Below are 19,643 nucleotides of genomic sequence, written 5' to 3' on the forward strand. Positions count from 1 at the left end.
ACAATTCTAAGTTTGAAATCAAAGTAATATCAATTAAAGAATAGTAACGAAATAATAATTAAATCCCAACCAAAATAATATTTCCAAATAAAGCGTTTTTCATTTTCTCTATCTATGTATATATACATATGAGTGGGAAAATTATAGTAAATAGGTATTTTCATACAATATATGTTAAGTGATAATACGTCAGATAAGTTTAAAAAAAGTTAAATTACTATATTGATTTATACTTGCATACTCGCAAGTTAAAGTCTAAAAATTTGAAAGATTAAATTTAAAAAATAGAATCGAAGTTTTATTACTTTGAGTTATATTCGATTGAGTTGTTTTAAATTCTTGTATAATTCAAGACTTTACAAATATTGTTTTTTAAAATAAAAAGGTATTCAATTTGCTAAATTTGAACTCAAATGAGAAATTGGTTGAAATTTATAGCTTCACTTTATATCTTCCAGTTATACTCGTTATTGCCCATTTGGTGCTTTATCTGCGAATCTTAACAATTTTATGTTTTGTCCAAACTAATATTTTCAATAATTTATGCCTCAGCGTAATAGCTAAAATTTTTTATATCATTATTTCATAAACGATGAAAAACCCAATTGTATAAAAAATATCAGCTTAATTTGCGAGGTACACTTTTGACCCTTTCGTAGTAAACCTGTAATTTGTTAGCCTTATAATTTAATTTTGTGGAAGAAAAGTATTATATTTAAATTTCAAAGGAAGTAAAGCCAATATGTAAAATTAATATAAATAAAAATATTTTATTTTACTATGATTTAACAAGCAATACAAAAAAAGTTTTTTTTTTATGTTCGTAAATGTATAGCGTAATTAATGTAATTATTTCCTTATAATGTATACAAACTGTCACTTTGTGATGAGTATAGCGATGTTTGTTTTGTCAGATTTCATGAGGTTAAAAAGAATTAATAAATTATAATATTGATTTCCGGGTGCATACTTAGCATTGTAACATGTGGATATTTCCTGTCATTCAAACCATTAATCTTTTGATTGATTGATTAAAGTTTACGGAAAAGCAAAGTTTACTGACAAGATAATTTCCCTCCTAAATTTAACAGAAGTGATTAAAAATTAGCCATAGAATAAATAAAATTACAAAAAGAGCTAATTATTAAGCTTCTTGTAGGCTTATTGTTAACAATAATTGTTGATGGAGACCTTAATCAATTTTTCGTTCGTAATTAAGTGAGAAGCATGACAGGAGATATGTTTTTTTTTATGTATTATTAACGCCTCAGAAATTCAAAACTGCCATAATTTGTTCATTACTTATTTTAGATGAATCGAAAAATTCGTCCTTGGCGATCAAAAAAGGAAAAGGTATTTCACTAAAATAAAACGTAAGAGTTCTTGACCTTCGTGGAACATAATTTATTCTTTGAAAACTTAATGACTAGCATTACCAAAGATGAGCAAGTAGTCAAACTTCGCTGCGTAAACACGTTTGAAGCATAAGATGGAAAATATACAAAATTGGTAAAGAAAATGTTTTAATCGTTGTTACTCAGTCTCTAGAAATGTAAGAATTCTCTCGAAAAAATTTTAAACTAAAAAAGTATATTTAATGAATAATGAAAACTAATTAAAAGCATTTAATAAACATAATGTCCTAAGAGAAGCACGTAAATTATCATAAAATTGATTTAAAAAGTTTTTAAAGTACCCTTTGTTCGTTTGAGTCATTAATTTACTTTAAGAATAATCACTATTCATAAGTATAGTTATTTGTCATTAAATTTTAAAATGTGAATAATAGGTCTTATTTAAAAGATGACAAGTTGTTTTCTTAATGAACAGTTAAATGTACACTTTCAGATGTTTTAGCAAATTAAACATTTTTGAATTTTTTTCTCTTTTAATTTAATTGTTAATAAAATTAATTTAAGTTCTAAAAGTTGATGACAATTTTATGTTTTGACTTTGTTTTATAATAGAAGATGAGATAGTTTTCAGTTACTAAGCAAAGAAAGAGTAAGTGTGGGATTCCCTAATTATTTCCTTTATTTTGGACTTCCTAGTTATTCGTTAATTGGAAATTTCCTAGTTATTACATATACATTTTATTCCTTGTTATTACATGTACATTTTATTTCATATAAATTTTATTTTTAGAATACCTTGACTGTTAAGAAAAGTTGATATTAACAACTTAAAAAATGCACATTAAAATAATTCGGTTTGCTTCTAAAATTGCATTTATAGTTATTACCAAAGAAAAGTTAGAAAAATATAATGTAAAGGAATTTATTAAAATTGCAGATTCTTTAATTTTTCATAAAAACAAAATCGAAAATATTCAAGAAATAAGGTGAGCGTATCAGAACGCAACTGAATTTCAGAATAAAACCGAAAAACTAAAAAAAAAACTAAATTAGGTATGAAATTTTATCAGCAATATGTTTTAAGACGAAAACACAAGGAGTAAAAATATTTATTGTAAAGTTCATATCCGTAAAAAACACTCAATTAAAGACTTAAAAAAGTCTTGACAATATCCCAGACTACACAATGAATTTATAAATGGAACAAAACATATTATTGTTAAAATTTAAAAAAACGGTAGCATTTATTTAAAATAATGAATACATTTACAATATTGCGTATATTTTGTGAAAGGGGAATAGTCGAATAGTAGATTTGGGTTCATAGCAAATAATGTATATACTTTTCAATATTATTTTATATATTATATTTCAACAATGTGTATATTTTTTAATTTTCTGCCTTTTAAATTTTAATTATGAGTAGTAGCCTAATAAAAAATTATTTTTAGGCGACTGGTTAAACAATTGTTTCAGAATTAGACTGTTATATCAAATTTTTTCTGATCTCAGTTCGATAGAGTAAAATATTGCAAAATGGCAATTTCTTACTTTTGTTTTTAAGTACAAATTGAAACAGTGAACGAACTCAAATAAATAAGGAACTAATTTTAAATATTGATTGTTTGTCTCCTGGTTAATTTAATAGTGAACATTTTAATAGGTTTAAATGAATATTTTTTAAGTATATATTTATAAAATTATTTTATTAAGTTTATTTTAAAAAAAATATATTTTTTAAAATGAAAATATATATTTTTAAATAATTGCATATATACAATTTTGAATACATACAATTGTTTAATAGTTTTGAATATAATTATTAAATAATTCATTAAGTGGAAAATTTCTCAATTTATCAATTAAATATGCTCGGTAATAAATTTAAAAAAGCACTGTAACAGAATTTAGGTCTTCGAATAATTGAAGGCTTCAAAACAAAACAAAAAACGTAACTAATCGATACTTTCGACAACAGATGATTAAAAAGTATTCCATAATTGTAATCAATGTATGAGCATATGGATTCCTACCGGAGGATGTGGATTCATTCTTATTAATAAAGTACCTGGGGACAATTTCGAAAACATTTCCAAGCTTAATTGTTCGCACAGCATTGACATTTACGTATCTGTATCAATCAAATAAAAATAAAGAAGAAAAAAAAGAGGTCCTAATGACTTTGTAAACCCGTCCTTGTGAAGGCTGTAGCTGCATGCGACCTAGGTCAATCACGTGACCTCAATGGCGGTATTAGTTGTTTCATTGCAAACTTATATGTCAACCGTTGCCTGGACCCAAAAAGGGTCATCGAAGGCATAATCAATCGATTGGGAATTTAAGCTAATGGTTTACAAGAACAGATATTTCGCTTTTGCGAAATATTGACTCACTAATTATAAGAAGACATCTTTTATTGATGGATTCAATCGATATTAGTCTGTTGATTGACACGATGCAATCCAATCGATTATTTTCTTACGATTTTAAAATTTTTATTGGTAGATTAAGTTGACATTTTCGAACTTCAAGGAATATTTAAGAGACGATTCATGGAATTAATGACTTTATCAAGAACTTTAACTAATTACTATTTTATACAAATAATTATGTAAAAATTCAGAACAACTAAATACATATCAATATGTAATCCAAAAAGTTAACTGGTCCAATATTTTCATAATCTTAGGTATTTAAAATCATTGATTACAGAAAGTAAACTAGCCCATTTAATCTTAGCACATCAATGGTCAACGTCCCTCTTTAGGAACATTTGTTATATATGGGTAAAACTACATAATAAATTCAACGGAAACAGTGTTTAGGCATAGATTATAATCAAGTACTCTGTATTTTTAAATTTCACAAGTCGTAATTTACATAAAGTATTTGGTTAATTAAGTAACTTTTTTTTACTATTGCGTAATAGCCTAAATGAACGGTGGTTTAAAATATTACAAATTTATTTCGATACTTTCAAAACGAAAAAGATTTAATAAGCATATTTTTCTGATTCAAAAACTAAGTTTCTTTGTGTTCCATCAGAATTACACTAATAAAGTTTGTCAGTGTTGATCATATGGGATTTTGTCAAGAAAAGGCCAGTTAATTTATGTAAAAAATAATTTATTTCTTAAAAATGAATTTATTTGAACTGCATTTTATAAAAATTTTACATAAAATTTGAAAAATAACTAATGCTAAACTTAAAATATACATAAATATGAATAAATATACATATGAGTATGTATAAAATAATACATTGATACACTATAACATTAGGGAATGTTATTTGTCAAACGTCCGTTCTTTGGGGCGTTTAACATCTACAGGTTAAAATATATCATAAATTTATCGGAAATGATTTTTTGCATAAATTCTATTTAAGTTTTTTCGTTTAAAATTTCATCAATGGTAACAAGCATCAAGCTTTAATGTTTGTTTAATGAAATAGATTTTTTTCTTCACATGGTTGCCCGAAGGAATGACGAATCAAAGTATTAAAAAAGTTTATCGATACGTTTAAGCCAAAAAAATGGGAAAAAAGGGATTGAATGTTTTTTTTTGCCTACATTTTAGACTAGAAATTGAAAATTTCTCATTCCACCAGCACGCTGAAGTTTGTCAAAAATTTCAAGTGAATAACGTCAGTTGCATAATAGAATTGTTTTTTTTTTAAAATAAGCAAATGATTTTTCCATTACGTATATTTTCATCTCGTATTTCAATTTTCTCCAATTTAATATTTCGAAACGAACTCGAAGGTTGATGAAACTTCCCCCCCCAGCATTCTATTAAAGGTTTCAGAAATTACTCTAGAAAAATCGCTTAGCGGCTGTTTATCATTCAGAATAATCACCACCAATTACGGTTACAGAGAGGCTTTAACTGACTTCATTTGATTAGGTGACACCCAAAAGCGTGGCTGTGATGATGTGGTTAATGGAATAATTTGAAATTTGGCACTCTTTGGTCATAAAGTATTCTACGCACGTTACTGACATATAACGGAAGCCTGCGCGGGCAATAACCATCGATCAGACCAGACATTCCGACGGCATATTTTAACATTTAATTTATGCCGCACTCAAATTGAACAATAATAAGGAATAACCAGTTTTTAAAACTTGTTATTAATCTGTGCTTTAATGTTTATATTTTTTCGAGAATTAATTTTTTTCTCTCCATATGATGTTTCATTTTTATGTTTTCGAAGTTTCTTAGACGGGTATGTAAACCAGGTCGATATATAGGCGTAGCTAAGGCTTATTTTTTTGTGTAATTTTTTCGATCTTCTTTTTGGTGTTGGGAGATATAGTCTCCCTAATGTTCTTTCACTTTGAAATATATATTTAAGTCTAATAGTTATTGTAACCAATAACATGCCCTTGGGGTAGGGACGGGGTGTGGTGACGAATTGATTGTTTCAATTGGATAAATTACTTTCCATTGGGGGCAAATTGACCATAAAACGTTTTTACATAATTTTTAAATAAATATTCTCTAATATGCGATACTTAATTAAATCATGTAAAATTGTCACGCAACGTAAATAAAGTTTAGAAGTTATTAAAACCAATAACATATTCTGTGAGTAGGTTCAAAAATGAGGATCATTCATTCCGCGAAGTTGTTTCAGTTGACATGATTTGGATTAAGACTTTTAAATATTGTTAGTTGTAACAAAAAATTAAATATTATAAGTTTGCTTATTATTTATTGTAAATTAATTATTTGTGAGAATTAGTACTCTATTTTTATTTTTTTGACTTTCAGCTTAAACTATAGAACCTTTTTTTTCTCTTTAAGTCAAAATTATGTAAAAATATATTTTAGACAAGCAATTAAACAATAATGCAAGATATTTTCTGCTTACAAGATAATTAGATAGAGTTTCTGCTTACAAGAAATTACAAGATATTTTCTGCATTGCCTGGAGTTTTGTTATAATCCTGATACTATTACTAAAACAGGCACTAAATCGTATGCGTTTAGAGGAGCAGCAATTAATGCCATTGAAATTTCACATAATAAAACTATAATAACTAGTTATAGACTACAGTTAATACAATTTTATATATTGTAAAATATGATGTTGTTGCTTCATAATTGTGATAGTTTTTGCTTTAAAGTGAAAAAGTATAAATGAGGTAGATTTGTGCTCTTTTCAATGTAGTTTAGCAAAAAGGTGTTAAACAAAAAATTATTCATCAAGTTAACCCTTTCTTACCATGGAAAGGTAAAACTGGTTTGTTAGTAGGTGCAGTTGCAGCGTTTTAATTTTTTTATTGCTTCTACAAAAATGGAGATAAAATTTACATTTACAGTAAAGTTGTTCATGTTTTTGATGAAATAACACTACCAAAATGATTAAATTAATTCTTAATATTATTTATGATGATAGAGTTTTACAATTTTACAATAGTTCATAGATATAAAATGTTCATAAATAGAAAAAATAATGCATGGTATTAGTTGTTACAGTTGCATATTTTATTTCGATTGCCCATTTCATTTCTATAACTTAATTTTTTTAATGATTGGGAGTATTACCAAGTTATTTTTTTGTATAACTTTAACTATTTGCATGCATAGCCAAAATTTTACACAATTTTTTAAAAGCTTTTTAATTCTAAATATTTTAATAAGTCTAAGTTTAAAAGGCTCACTAAATAAGTAAAAGTAATTTTAATCAGTTTCACAGTTTTAATTATTTAAAATACCCTGTTTGTCACCATCTAATATCAAAATTATACCTACTCATTCTGACTTTTTTTGTCTGTAAAAAATAAATTTCCAATGAAACAAGTTTACTTTATTAAGATGTTAAACTGTGATCTATAGTTAAGAATATTTTTGTGAATGTATTAATTAATTTGTGTTTTTATATGCTTGCTATGTTTACAAATGGAACTAGCTCTTACACATAGCTTTTGGTTTAAAAATATGTATAATATAATAAGAATTTATTTAGTCTTACTATCACTGGAAAAGTAATAAAAAATTTTGACACAAAAAAATTGATATAATAATAGCATTACAAATAAAAATGTTTTGTTTCTAAAAAAAATTAATACTTATTAAATCTTAATACGCATGGAAAGAATGTTAGAAAATAAGATGATAAAATAACAAAATTTAAAAGTTTAAGTTCGATTTGAAAAACAAAAACCATTTCCTCTCTTTTTCCAATTATTTTTTAAATTAAAATGGCACACTTTAACTAAATCAGAAATCACTAGAAAACTAATTTCACATAACAAATTCCTAATGCAGTTTATGTCAGACACAGCTTGGCATACGGCTACAAAGGTTTAAAACACATAAAGAGATTAAGGAAGTTTAAAAATTTTACTTTAATGAATCTTTGTCAAACATATTCTTCGAAAAATAAAAAATAAAAATTTTGCAATGAAAAAAAGATTTGATTATGTCTCTCACCAAAGTATAACAATATATTTAAAATATATTTTTTTTTCACTCGCTCTTTTATTCAGCACACATAGAAAATTACATAGTTTTTTATTGCTCTAGACATACATATAAATTACGTTTAATTACTTTATTTACTTAATTGGAAATGTCACATATTTTCATTATCCTTATTCTATTTTCTTCCCTTATTTTTCATACAAAGCATAATTTTATTCCGCTCAATTTATGCAAACATGTGGGTGAAAGTACTTTAATTCAAGAAAATGGTTATCACCGAAAACCTCAGATCTTGGTCAATCGTAGAAATAAAAACCAATCCTTAAAATTTTTGTTTCTTCGATATTAACTTCAAATCTCAACCTCGAGCCATTTACGAGTTCTGAATCATTAATCAGCAACCTTTTATCATTACACATAGGCGTTTTCTCTGCTAGATGTTTATCACTTATTTATGTTTTTTTATTAATTTTTCAGCAATTTCTTTCTTTCTTGTTGCTGTTGCAACACGTGGAAAAAGAATTGGCGAAGTAAGAAGTCCGTGAAAGGACACTTTCCATTTCGAATGCTATCACTTTCACCTCAGTCACGGTTATGAGGGAAAAATACGTGATGACTAAAGGCACAAAAGTAACTGAGTCGAATTATAACTAATGGGCGTGAGTGCACCCTTCGTATGTGTAGGAATTTAGTTATTATCACATGACTTTAGGGTTATCGTCATCTTATGTTAATGTATAATATTTAAACTCGGGCCATAACTTATGTTGCTGATGTTAACATGTTGAAAAAAATATTTACGTCATAATATACGGTTAGCCTAAATGCTATATCTAGTTTTATAAGATAGAATACATAAAATGATGCTTTCATTCACTAAGATTATGGCACATACAATGTTCAATGTCTGTACTCTTGGACACCCGAAACACTTTCCAATGATAATCTGGCCCTTCAATACATTCAATCGATATATGCCAAACTAACACTGATGTGCTTCTGTATTTATTAGTATTAGAGGCACAGTGCGTTAAAAAAAGGACCACTTCGAATAATTTTTGATCTAATTATCGGATCTTCACGTTCCAGGACTCCATCTTAAAGGTTCAAGAGGAGCGTCCTCAAATACGCTAATTAATTATTGGACGGTGTTTTAAGTTACGAAATAAGACACAAAAATGCAATTTCTCGGGATGTAGTTACCTTTTTTAGTGATTGAGTTAGGTTCTTTATTATCAAAATATAGGGGATAGCCGCAATCTGAGAGGACCCCTTAATGTTAATTTTATTTCTTGCGTATCTCTCTATATCTCGAGAACTTTTTAAGCGAATTAAAAGAAAACTTTGCTCACAATCACAAGATTCGTTTGGTCAAACATAATTCCACGCAAAAAATAACTTTTAGTAAATATTTATTATTTTTTATCATTTTATCAAATAATAGTCGAAAAATTTTTCCATTGTATGGTATATAATTTTTTACATCATTTTTAAAGGAAGCAATTTTACATGGCAAAATACAAATTATGAGAAAAATTGGTCGAATTGTTCATGAGGAATCGAATTTTCAATCTACGATTTTTTTGAGCACTGTACATTAAAAGACAATATTTTTGTACTCACAATGCTATGAAGAACAATGTTTGTGAACAAATATTATGTTATGCTATGCCAGTAACACTGCACAAACGCATCATTGCTGCTGTGTCAATCATTGACGGAAACAAGCTATCGAAAATATGAATTGAATAATGAAAATATAGTGTACTATTGCGGTGTGTGCCGGGTGATCAAGACATACATATACAGCATTTGACATCAGAAACTTGGCTATTGTAATGAGCATACCAAGTTGAAACACCCGTCTCTATAACTCGCATAATTATAAACAAACAGTCCTTTAAAACTGGATGAATCATTTCAGCTAACTCTGTAATATGTTGAAATTGTGTTTACGCTAGATTATTATGTAAAAACATTTTTGGTTTAGTAAAATATTAGAACTATGTAAAATTATTTACATAATTAAAAAAGATAAAAATTATATATCTCATAAAAACCTTATTAATTTTACATTATATATTAAAACTAAGTGTGTTTTAATGGTTTGATGTGCTATGAATTTAGTGATTATCACATGATTTTAGGACGGAAGTTAACATACGTGCAATATTTACACTTAAATTTTTTGTTTAGTATAATATATACTGTTAGCTCGTTAAAATTTTTATGTAATATTAATGCGTGGACTTTATTTTTACGCTGTAAAATTGAGGAAAAGCATTTTTGTTATTATAACATATCAAAACTATTTCTGGTATGATATATTAATATAATATAAACAATAATAATAATGAACTAAAATTATTTATCTTACAAAAATATGACTAATTATATGTTATATGTTAAAAGGGCATCTGCAATCCAAAATATGTCATATGTTCAAACAAAACCTTTTAAATCAACATTAATGGTCAGGTATTATGGAATATTACAATTATTTGCGTAATAAATATAGGTTAAAATTATTCATGTCATAACAATAATAATTATTTCATGTTATAAAATAAAAAAAAATAAGTTAAGGAATGACAAGTTAAAATTATTTCTAGAAATTTATTTTCATGGATACAATATTTCATTATTTATTCAAATTATTTATGTTATAATAATTGATAGTTTTTTTTGCCATACCACTCTAAAATTGTTTTGCTATATTACTAATATATTTATAATGTAAGAAGGTTAAAATTATTTATGTTTTAATAAGATATATTTATTTTATTTATAACATTTAAAATTTTTAAGAAAAAATATTTAAAATTTGTTTAATTTATTATAATGTGTTAATATTTGTATATGAAATAAAATTTTGCAATTATATATGTTATAAAAATATATTAAATCGTCTAATCTTCTTAAGATGAAATTAAAAATTATATTATACAATAATGTTAATATATAATAATATTAATTTTTATATGTTATAATCGTTAATACCACACATATCTTAAGATTTTTGTAAATTAATATAATTAATAATATATATTATTTGATATACAATTAACGTTAATTTTTAATGTTATTTTTTATGAAAATAACATTTTGTAATTACTTCTGTTACAGAAATATTCCATATCATATCGTTTTCTTAAAAAATAGATATATAACTTGTGTATGTGCCATTAATAATTATGTATGTGCCATATAACTTGTGTATGTGCCATTAATTTCAAAAAATATTATTCTTTCATTAGCTTAAAGATTATTTTAATGTATTAAAAATATTATATATTTTTAATCATATATGCGTATAGTTTTTGAATTCATATAGCCGTTTGCTATATTAAGTAACACAGAACGGAACTGTAGCTTCAATAATTCACTGAGATTTTTTTCTTCTTTTGGATCAATTTTAAATTATTAAATTTGAAATTAATAATAAATTAAAGAGGAAAATATACAGGTTTTGACAAATAATTTTTCTGTGAATTATATCTAAAACTTTTTTACTTTACAGGAAAAAAATGAGTAAGCACAATATTTTTCAATTATTTACTATTGTCTTTCACAATACTATTTAGCTAGTCTATAAGTTAATAAAAGAAAAAGTTTTCGATACATCATGAATTTCAACTTTAAATACAATAAGTATAAAAGATACTGTAAAAATTTAGTTTTAAACGAAAAATTTTATTGCTTTTATCAACAATTTCTAGCGTGAAATTCAATTTATTTCAAGAGCCAACCCGTTTCATTAGTCTAGTTACGTCAAATAAAATAAATATAAAAAAAAGAAAAGAATTAACTCAAGATGATTTCTGCCTCATCATCTGAATACCCTCTGGGGATATGAATTAATCAGCTATCCAACTTCCTATATTCATTTCATTCCTTCATTTCCAACCGACAGCTGTTTCGTTCTTTCTCACTGTATCAGTTGAACTAACATAGTTAAAACTTGATAGTTAATTTCCTTTAAATTGCGTCTGAAATGTTCTCTGCAACTAACACCTTTCCCACGCATGAATCTTTTAATATGCGAAGCTCGATCGTAGTTAGCTTAAAAGTTATGAGGGATTGTTGAAATAGGTAAAACTAGCAAGCTACTGTAAAGAAAAGACGTGAAAACGTGCAACTTAATCGCTGTTTATTAATTTATCAAGGCTCATTAAAATGCACAAAGTACGATGATGTTTGTTTTTAAAGTCGAAAGAATTTTAAGCACTTAAATGAAGTGTTTATAAGGAAATGTTTCAACTCCTGTATTTTTAAATAACTTGACATAAAAACACGGTTATATTCAGGAAGAATTTAAAAAATGCCTATTTTTTTGTTAAATTGCTGCATTTTAATATTTTGGAATAAGGTTTATTAACGTCTTACTAAAAGTATAACAAACATGTGGCCTTTGGATTCTGGTTGGCCCTACGATTTGTCGACTATGAACCGCGATGTCTAAAATAAAATTTTTTTTTCCTAATAAAATTTAGTTTGAAATTTTTTATATGCATTTGGTGTCAAATTTTTTTTAAATATAAAGAGTAAAATTAAATTTAATTAAATTAAAGTAAAATTAAATTTAAAACATGTTCTTTCCAGAGTATGTTCATACGGGCTAAGTTTCAAATATTTTCCAAAAATTTTAATTTTTATTTCCCAAGAATTATGCATAACAAATATCGTAAACCGATTTAAATTTCTAATTATGATTCGAATAAAAGTAATTCCTTACTGTTTCTCAATCTTGCTTATTCTTAAATATTTCAACTCATTATAAAGACGTCAGTCTTTATCATGATTGAATAAAGACGTCATGATGGAAAAGGGAATCTACGCCATTACAGAATAAAGCCATTAGTCTTAATTAAAAGGAAGTAATTTGATTAAATATTTTTTTTATGAATTGTTCAATGTTTTTTCTTATTAACAATATCTACATAAGGTCTCTTTAAATTAAAGTGGCGAAAAGAATGCGGACTTGCGCGTTAGTAAACAATGTGAAGGGGTTAGTATAACCTGGGACTGGAGGTCATATTCTCAGTCAAAGTACTTTACAAGTGATAGGTAAATGTAGGAAAATGATATTGAACCTAATTAACGAAGTCAATTTTCTGTGCGTCTGGTTCTTATTTAATTGTGGATAATGTTTTGAACATGGTTATACATTTTAAATCCATTATTTTTATAAACCTATTGAAATGCAATCTTATATAATTCTGACACATATACTTCTTTTTACGTATTACTGAATTTACAACTAGAGCAATTCAGTGTGAAAGTTTTGCAAATGCTAGCTGAACAAGTACAGTAACTAATTTTCGACAACTGATTCTTCATTTTAGAGTTGGCAAATTAAAGAGACCTGATGTGTTTAGGACATTTCTTCTGTCTTATTCAGAATCCCTTCTACTTCTTATTTCCCTCATCAAATCCTTTCAAACTCTTGTTATTATTTCGTAAAAAGCAGAAATTTACGTTAAAACCAAAATTTATTCTATTTAATTACTTTTACAGTTACAGAAATGCTCGAGTCATTTTTTGAGACCTTGAATCCAAAAAATGATAATTAATGTAATAATGAATTTATGAATTTCAGAGTAAACAGCTGATATGAATTTCATTTCCTTTTAAACTTTTAACAAGAAGTAAGCAGCTGATAAAATAAAATTCTCCAGAGATAAAATACATTCTCCAATTTTTTTTTGGACACAAAAGCTTAATGTTAAAGGGAATTGTGAGAGAAAAATTAAGACGGGGAAAAGAACATTGAGTCCAATAGCTTACAACTGTAAATGTAATAAAATATGAAAATCACGTGGATAAGTTTAATAATTTCATAATAATTTCACATAATGTAACATTTCCTATTTTTTCGAATAAAAAAAAATACTATCCTGCATAATAGTATTATTGCAATTTTCTCTTTTAATAGAGGGCTGCTATTAACGTTTTACATAACGTAAAAACCAGTCATTATATTTTCGTAAAGAGATAAACGCATTATCATGAGAGCCATTTAGATAGCTTAAATCGATTTGGTGGCACTGTCGTATCGCTAACAAAATTTTATCCTACCATAAAAAGGATTATTTTTATCCGCAGTGTTGAATTCACGATAAGAATTGAGTCGCTGCGAAACTACAAAAGGGAAGAAATGGTTGGGAAAAACCATTATAAATTTTTTATGTGAATTTTTTTGCTGTCTCTGGATAGAAATTGCTTGTCAAAAGATAATAGTGATAAAGCACGTATTGCAGTGTATTAATGCTGTTTAAACAAGCTTTTTATTAGATAAAGTCACTCAAGCGTGCAAATCGCTGTTCTTAAATAAGTGAAAGGAAAAGATGAGATTGTTTACAAATCCCTAATTATGTTAAAAGGATGCATCTTAGCATTCACACTTATTGGAGATTCTAGATAAGGATATAACAAAATTCGATGAACATTGAAATTATTCTTGAAATTGTTGAGGTCATTATTTATACTATATAATTTTGAATACCTAAACAATGTGTAATTGAATTATAAAGTAGAGGATAATTTTATGAAAGATGATGCGTGTTTGCCCAAATGTGAAGATGTATAAAATGTTAATTATTTAAAAAGATTTATTTTTTAAGAAGTTGATACAAAAATGGTGATATTAAAAGGGTATTTTAACTTGTTAGCTATATTTGTTTCGAATAGAATAAAAGTTAATATTAAAATTGAGTTTTTATTTGTGTATGAAATATATACCATACAGTTTTGAATACGTAATCTATAACTGTACGATTATTGTATTCCTATATAGATGTACCAAAGATATAATTTGATAGATATGAGAAAGATTATATTCCCGAAAGTTGAATTTTGTAAGCGGAATTAGTTTTCTAATGTCAACTATTCAAAAAATGCAATTTTCTTAAAGAAAAATTTTCCGTAAATGATATAATGTCCGTGATAAACTGTTGATGATCAAGACGGAAAATAAAAATGCATTTTTCAGTAATCAATGAATTTTTTTTTTATGAGTAATGAATGATACGTGTGATAAGTTTATTCTCTTCTAATAAATAATAATAATGTCTCAATTCATAATTGATTATTATTATTTTTAGTTTAGTTATAAGCACTTGACTCAGTATTTAGTTTTTATATAATATTAGTTTTAAAAGTAACCTTTCTTCCTAATCTTTTTTCTGAACTTAGACTTCATAGTATTTAGAAAAACTTATTAATATCATTAGTGTTGGGTATTATTTTTTAAATGATAAAACTAAGATTGTCAAATAAAAAAATTGAAAAAAAAAATGCATGACAAATATTTTACAATGAATAAAATTTCACACTTTGTAATGAAAGAAATAAGTTTTTAGATATTGGTTTGTTTAAAGAATCTAATAATAATAATAATTAAAGATTTGAACTTACCTGCAGCAAGAAGCAGATATATCGTCCATATCCTCCACGGTCCACCCTCCTTCATCGTAAATTATTCGAGATCGTGTCGTTTTTTCCTAAAATAATAAATAATTATTTAATAAAACAATTAGAGTTTTATAAGATTTAAACTCACTCTGCTCATATACATGTGGAATAAAATAACATTATAAATCACTAGAAAAAGGAATTCATCCAGCAGTTTTTTTGATTTTGTGTTAAAACAAATCACCATAGCAATTTTTAATTATTCAAAAAAAAATGTAAAATAATACGAGACAAAAAAAATTGAAACGTTAAGAAAAATTGAATTGATTATTAGAATCAATACCAGCAATTGTTTCTTTTAAGTATTATGTTTTCCTTCAGCCTTTAATAGAAGCTGTATTGTTTTATAAACTGAATTCTTCACAATCCTTGTCTCAAAAAAATGTATTTAGTGCAAAAAATGTTTAATAAATCTTCAAAAATTCAATCTTCATGGTTAAATTGTTTTTTTTTAATAAACACAAAAGCAAATTAATTAATTTTTTAACTAATTTTCCAAGAAATTAATATTTTTTCAAAGTTTTCCAAAGGCTGAAGATTTGCATTAATGCACGAAATTCAAAGATGCATTATAGAAAAAAAGTAATTACGTTATGTTTGTTACTTGATATAAAATATTGGAAAGTATTTCAACATTCAAAAATTTTTAATGCATTCCAATGCTTATAAAATTGCAGGAAAAAGTTGCAATTCAAATATTACGACATATTTTTTTTAATGCATTTAATTACAATATTAAATAGAGTACACGCCCAGACTATTACAAAAACGTATATCTTGTTATTCTTCTAGAATCACTTAAGTTAGTAAATTAGTATTTAATTAGTATTAATTTTGTTAGTATTTAATTTTGTAAATGAAATCATGAAATTAAGAGATAACACGGTGCTTTAAGAGGCAAGTAAATAATAATACTAATATTTTTTACTTACTAACATAGATAAACACGTATATGACAGAAATGTGTAACGTTTTCATCTAATAAATAAAAACGTTATGTATATTTCTTAATTGCAACTCCGTTACAATTTCGTTAAATGAATTGAAACAATCAACTTTTTTAAGCGAAGTCATCAAAACGAAAGTGATAAGCCGCTATTTAAAAAGAAATAAATCTAGATGACATTTATTATTTCTAGAAGGGAGGGTCATCTCGAATTTCGGGGGATTCATTCCTCTTACGAAGAAAGCCCTTTTAAATCGTTCCAAAATTTGGGTCATCGGACGATTTTGTTTCTCTTAAATATGTCAGGTGGACTTCCTCGAAGAATAAAAAGTTGTGGTTAAAATTAATTTTCGTTTATTGCCGCTTGTTGCTTCAGCTCTCAGAACGAGTTTTTATCCATTTTTTAATTCTATCACCATGATTTGATTACACTGAAGAACTGATCAATTGAAGTCCTTTGTATGGGCCTCATCAATTATATTTCTTCCAGAGAAGAGAATTTGTTTACCTTTTGTGGATTTGGTGAATAGTACATGTGTAGAAAGAGCTTTCACCATGACCAGAATAATTTGAATCAAACCAGGGTGGTTACCTGACCTCAAATCATTTCGTCCTTGAGGATATAGAAGTGCAATTATTCAAGTGATGAAATATATTAGAAAATTACAATTATAAAATTTGCGAATTTTTTTGTAATCTCAAATATTTTTTTAAAAAACTTATTCCTAACATAGATCCCAAATTATTCGAAGTGATGAAATATATTAGAGTAGTACAATCATAAAATTTTTGAAATTTTAAACTTTTTTAAAAATTTTCTGAATAAATACATCCCAAATTAATTAAAGTGATAGAATATGATATAATTATGAAATTTATATATTTTTTGTAAATTTGAAAAACTTTTTCGTAAAAATGCTTGAATAGCATGTAATTTTTAACCCTTTCATTTAGAAAGGTAAAAAGAAATGTAAAATACTTTGTTGAGTAAAGTAAAGAGGCTTGTTAGAATATCTTATTGCTTGATAAGAATGAAATTGCAGCTTCCGGACCAATTATAAAACAACTTTGATTGGCCCGGAAAAAGAATTACAAAAGGAATTATTTGACTTTTGCAATCTGAAAAGGGACTTGTTATGCTAATTTATTATTTATTCAATGATATTATTATGACGGTTAGGTTTCTCCATATTCAGATAGTTTCTGGTTGCAGTAAAAACGTCTTATAAAATAACCACGAAACATAAATGTCTTAAATTATAAATTGCAGGCGTTTACACCTGCCAAATGTTACCTACCTGACTCACAATGAGTAAAATGTTAGCGATAATTAAGTCATGTATCATAAAAAATTTCGCGACCTAGGTTAGATGTCAAGTTGTGTGCAACTATATTTCTCATAATTCAATCAACTTTACATTAGGTTAAACTTTTAAAAAGTGCAACTGAAAAGAAAAAGGGTTTAACGCTAAAAGACATATTATTGGATTACTTGCTGTGAATTTGATTACGTTTTAAAGTACTATTACTGTTTTGAGTGTCCCTTTAATGTCCATTAATAGAGTTCTACACTTGACCTTGCATAGCAATTTAAACCCGTGATGCAATTTCGACTTTTTTTTGTACTATTACTACTAACGCGTACTTCTTCAAGCGTTAACTTATAAGAGAGCTTATATTTCCCTGATAGGAAATTGAAATTCTAGAAAAAAGCATAAACATACTTTACGTTTTTGTAATAATTTTGTATTTATTTTACGAGTAAAGAATTTTTCAACTGTTCTCCGTTTGGCCACCTCCTAAAGTGTTGACATTTCGGAATCGTTATTTAGCTTACAGTTTCAAAATTTATTTTTCATATAAAATAAGATGTTACGAAACATCTTGAATAGAAGTAGTTTTCTACAAAAATAGTTCGTAAATTATGCTGAGTTATAATCATATTTCTAATGCATTTCTTATGAAATGAATTATCTGCATAGTGTTTCCTTAATTTAATATTAAAAAACGACAACAAGTCTTGATATTCAAATGTGTTATGTAACATACGCTATTATATAGACTGATATGAAAATTTTAATATCGTAGCATAACACAAAGAATTATCGATATTTTTAGCACTGTGGACAATATTTTCACTATCTCTATTTATCACTATCAATATTTTCACTATTTATTTCCCCAATAATAATAATAATATTGTAATTCGATAGTCATTGTTATCAACAATAGCAACGATATTAACATATTCGGTGTTTATCATTGCTATTACTATCGATAGTACTAGTTTTATAGTGTCCGCAATTTCATCATTGTCAAAAACAATCGCATGCTTGATGTTTATTATAATACATGGTATTTCTTATATATCGCGAGAATATATTTAAAAAAAATCGTTATCTGAACATTCAAGGATTGTCAATATTTTACTACATATCGCTGAGATCCACTAAGATACGCCGAATCAATGAGGTGCACGAATTAATTCTGTTAAAATTATCACAAATGATCAATTATTCATTTTTTGGTTCTTATTAATATCATTATTGACACAATAGTTACTATTCATGTTTAAACTTTCCCTTTCGCTCGTCAATATGACAGGTAATAAAAGTAGAGCAACAAATTTAAAAAATAGAATCGTGAAAGCAAAACATGTCAGGAAAAAAAAAGTAAAAAGTGCCCTTAAGGGAGATACTGTAAGTAACAGTCATCAAAATATTATCATCAATAACAATCGAACATTTCTTCCCCGCGGAGGTCAAAAACACGATTCTTCTAATCTCTATGAGCTTGACGTTGAATATACCTTTCATAAAAGAAATTAAAAATAAGAGGTAGATATAAAACACAGCTCTCCCCACGTTGTTCATGTTCCAAAGGGTGTGCGCTCATTTATAGTAACTCCTTCATCCCACGATGGCGCCATGTCTTGCTCCTTCAATCATCCTCCCCCCCCTTCTTTTCGCTCTCCAATGCATACGATTATATTGATATATATTATAATTAAATAATGAGGAGTGTTTTATTTAATGAATAATACGTTTTCTAGAAAAATACTAAGAATAAGTTAAGTGCTTTTTAGATAGTATGCAAAACAGGTGACACTTGGTCCACGAGGGCTTTTGAAAAGGAGTTTTATTACATTTTTTCAATAATCAATTCTATTTTTTTTCTAACATAATAAAAAGTGAGTACATATTAGGACTGAAGTATACATTTTAGATATCAATTAAACTCTAAAAATACTGCTTATCTATTAAAGTCCATAGATATACGAATGTATTTTAAATTATTTGAATTCAGGACTCTTTTTGATTAAGTATCTGAAATTGCATTATAAAGTCTATAATAAGCATTGTAGAAATATTTATTGAATAAATTTAAATTAAATAATCTAATAACGATTACGTACCTAGAAATCGAAAAAATTATGT

General features: G+C 26.4%; 1 protein-coding gene across 2 annotated transcripts in view; it reads right to left on the reverse strand.

Moving 5' to 3' along the window:
• Positions 1-19,643, reverse strand: part of LOC107446124 (uncharacterized) — a 52,750-nt gene that overhangs the window by 22,935 nt on the left and 10,172 nt on the right. For both annotated transcript variants that reach the window (XM_043039094.2, XM_071178846.1), the window contains exon 2: positions 15,204-15,289. In XM_043039094.2, the coding sequence (XP_042895028.1) occupies positions 15,204-15,258 (55 nt within the window). In that variant the 5' untranslated portion in view covers positions 15,259-15,289. The remainder of the gene's footprint in view (positions 1-15,203; positions 15,290-19,643) is intronic.

Source organism: Parasteatoda tepidariorum, chromosome 3 (genome assembly GCF_043381705.1).
Source record: "Parasteatoda tepidariorum isolate YZ-2023 chromosome 3, CAS_Ptep_4.0, whole genome shotgun sequence".
Classification (NCBI taxonomy): domain Eukaryota; kingdom Metazoa; phylum Arthropoda; class Arachnida; order Araneae; family Theridiidae; genus Parasteatoda; species Parasteatoda tepidariorum.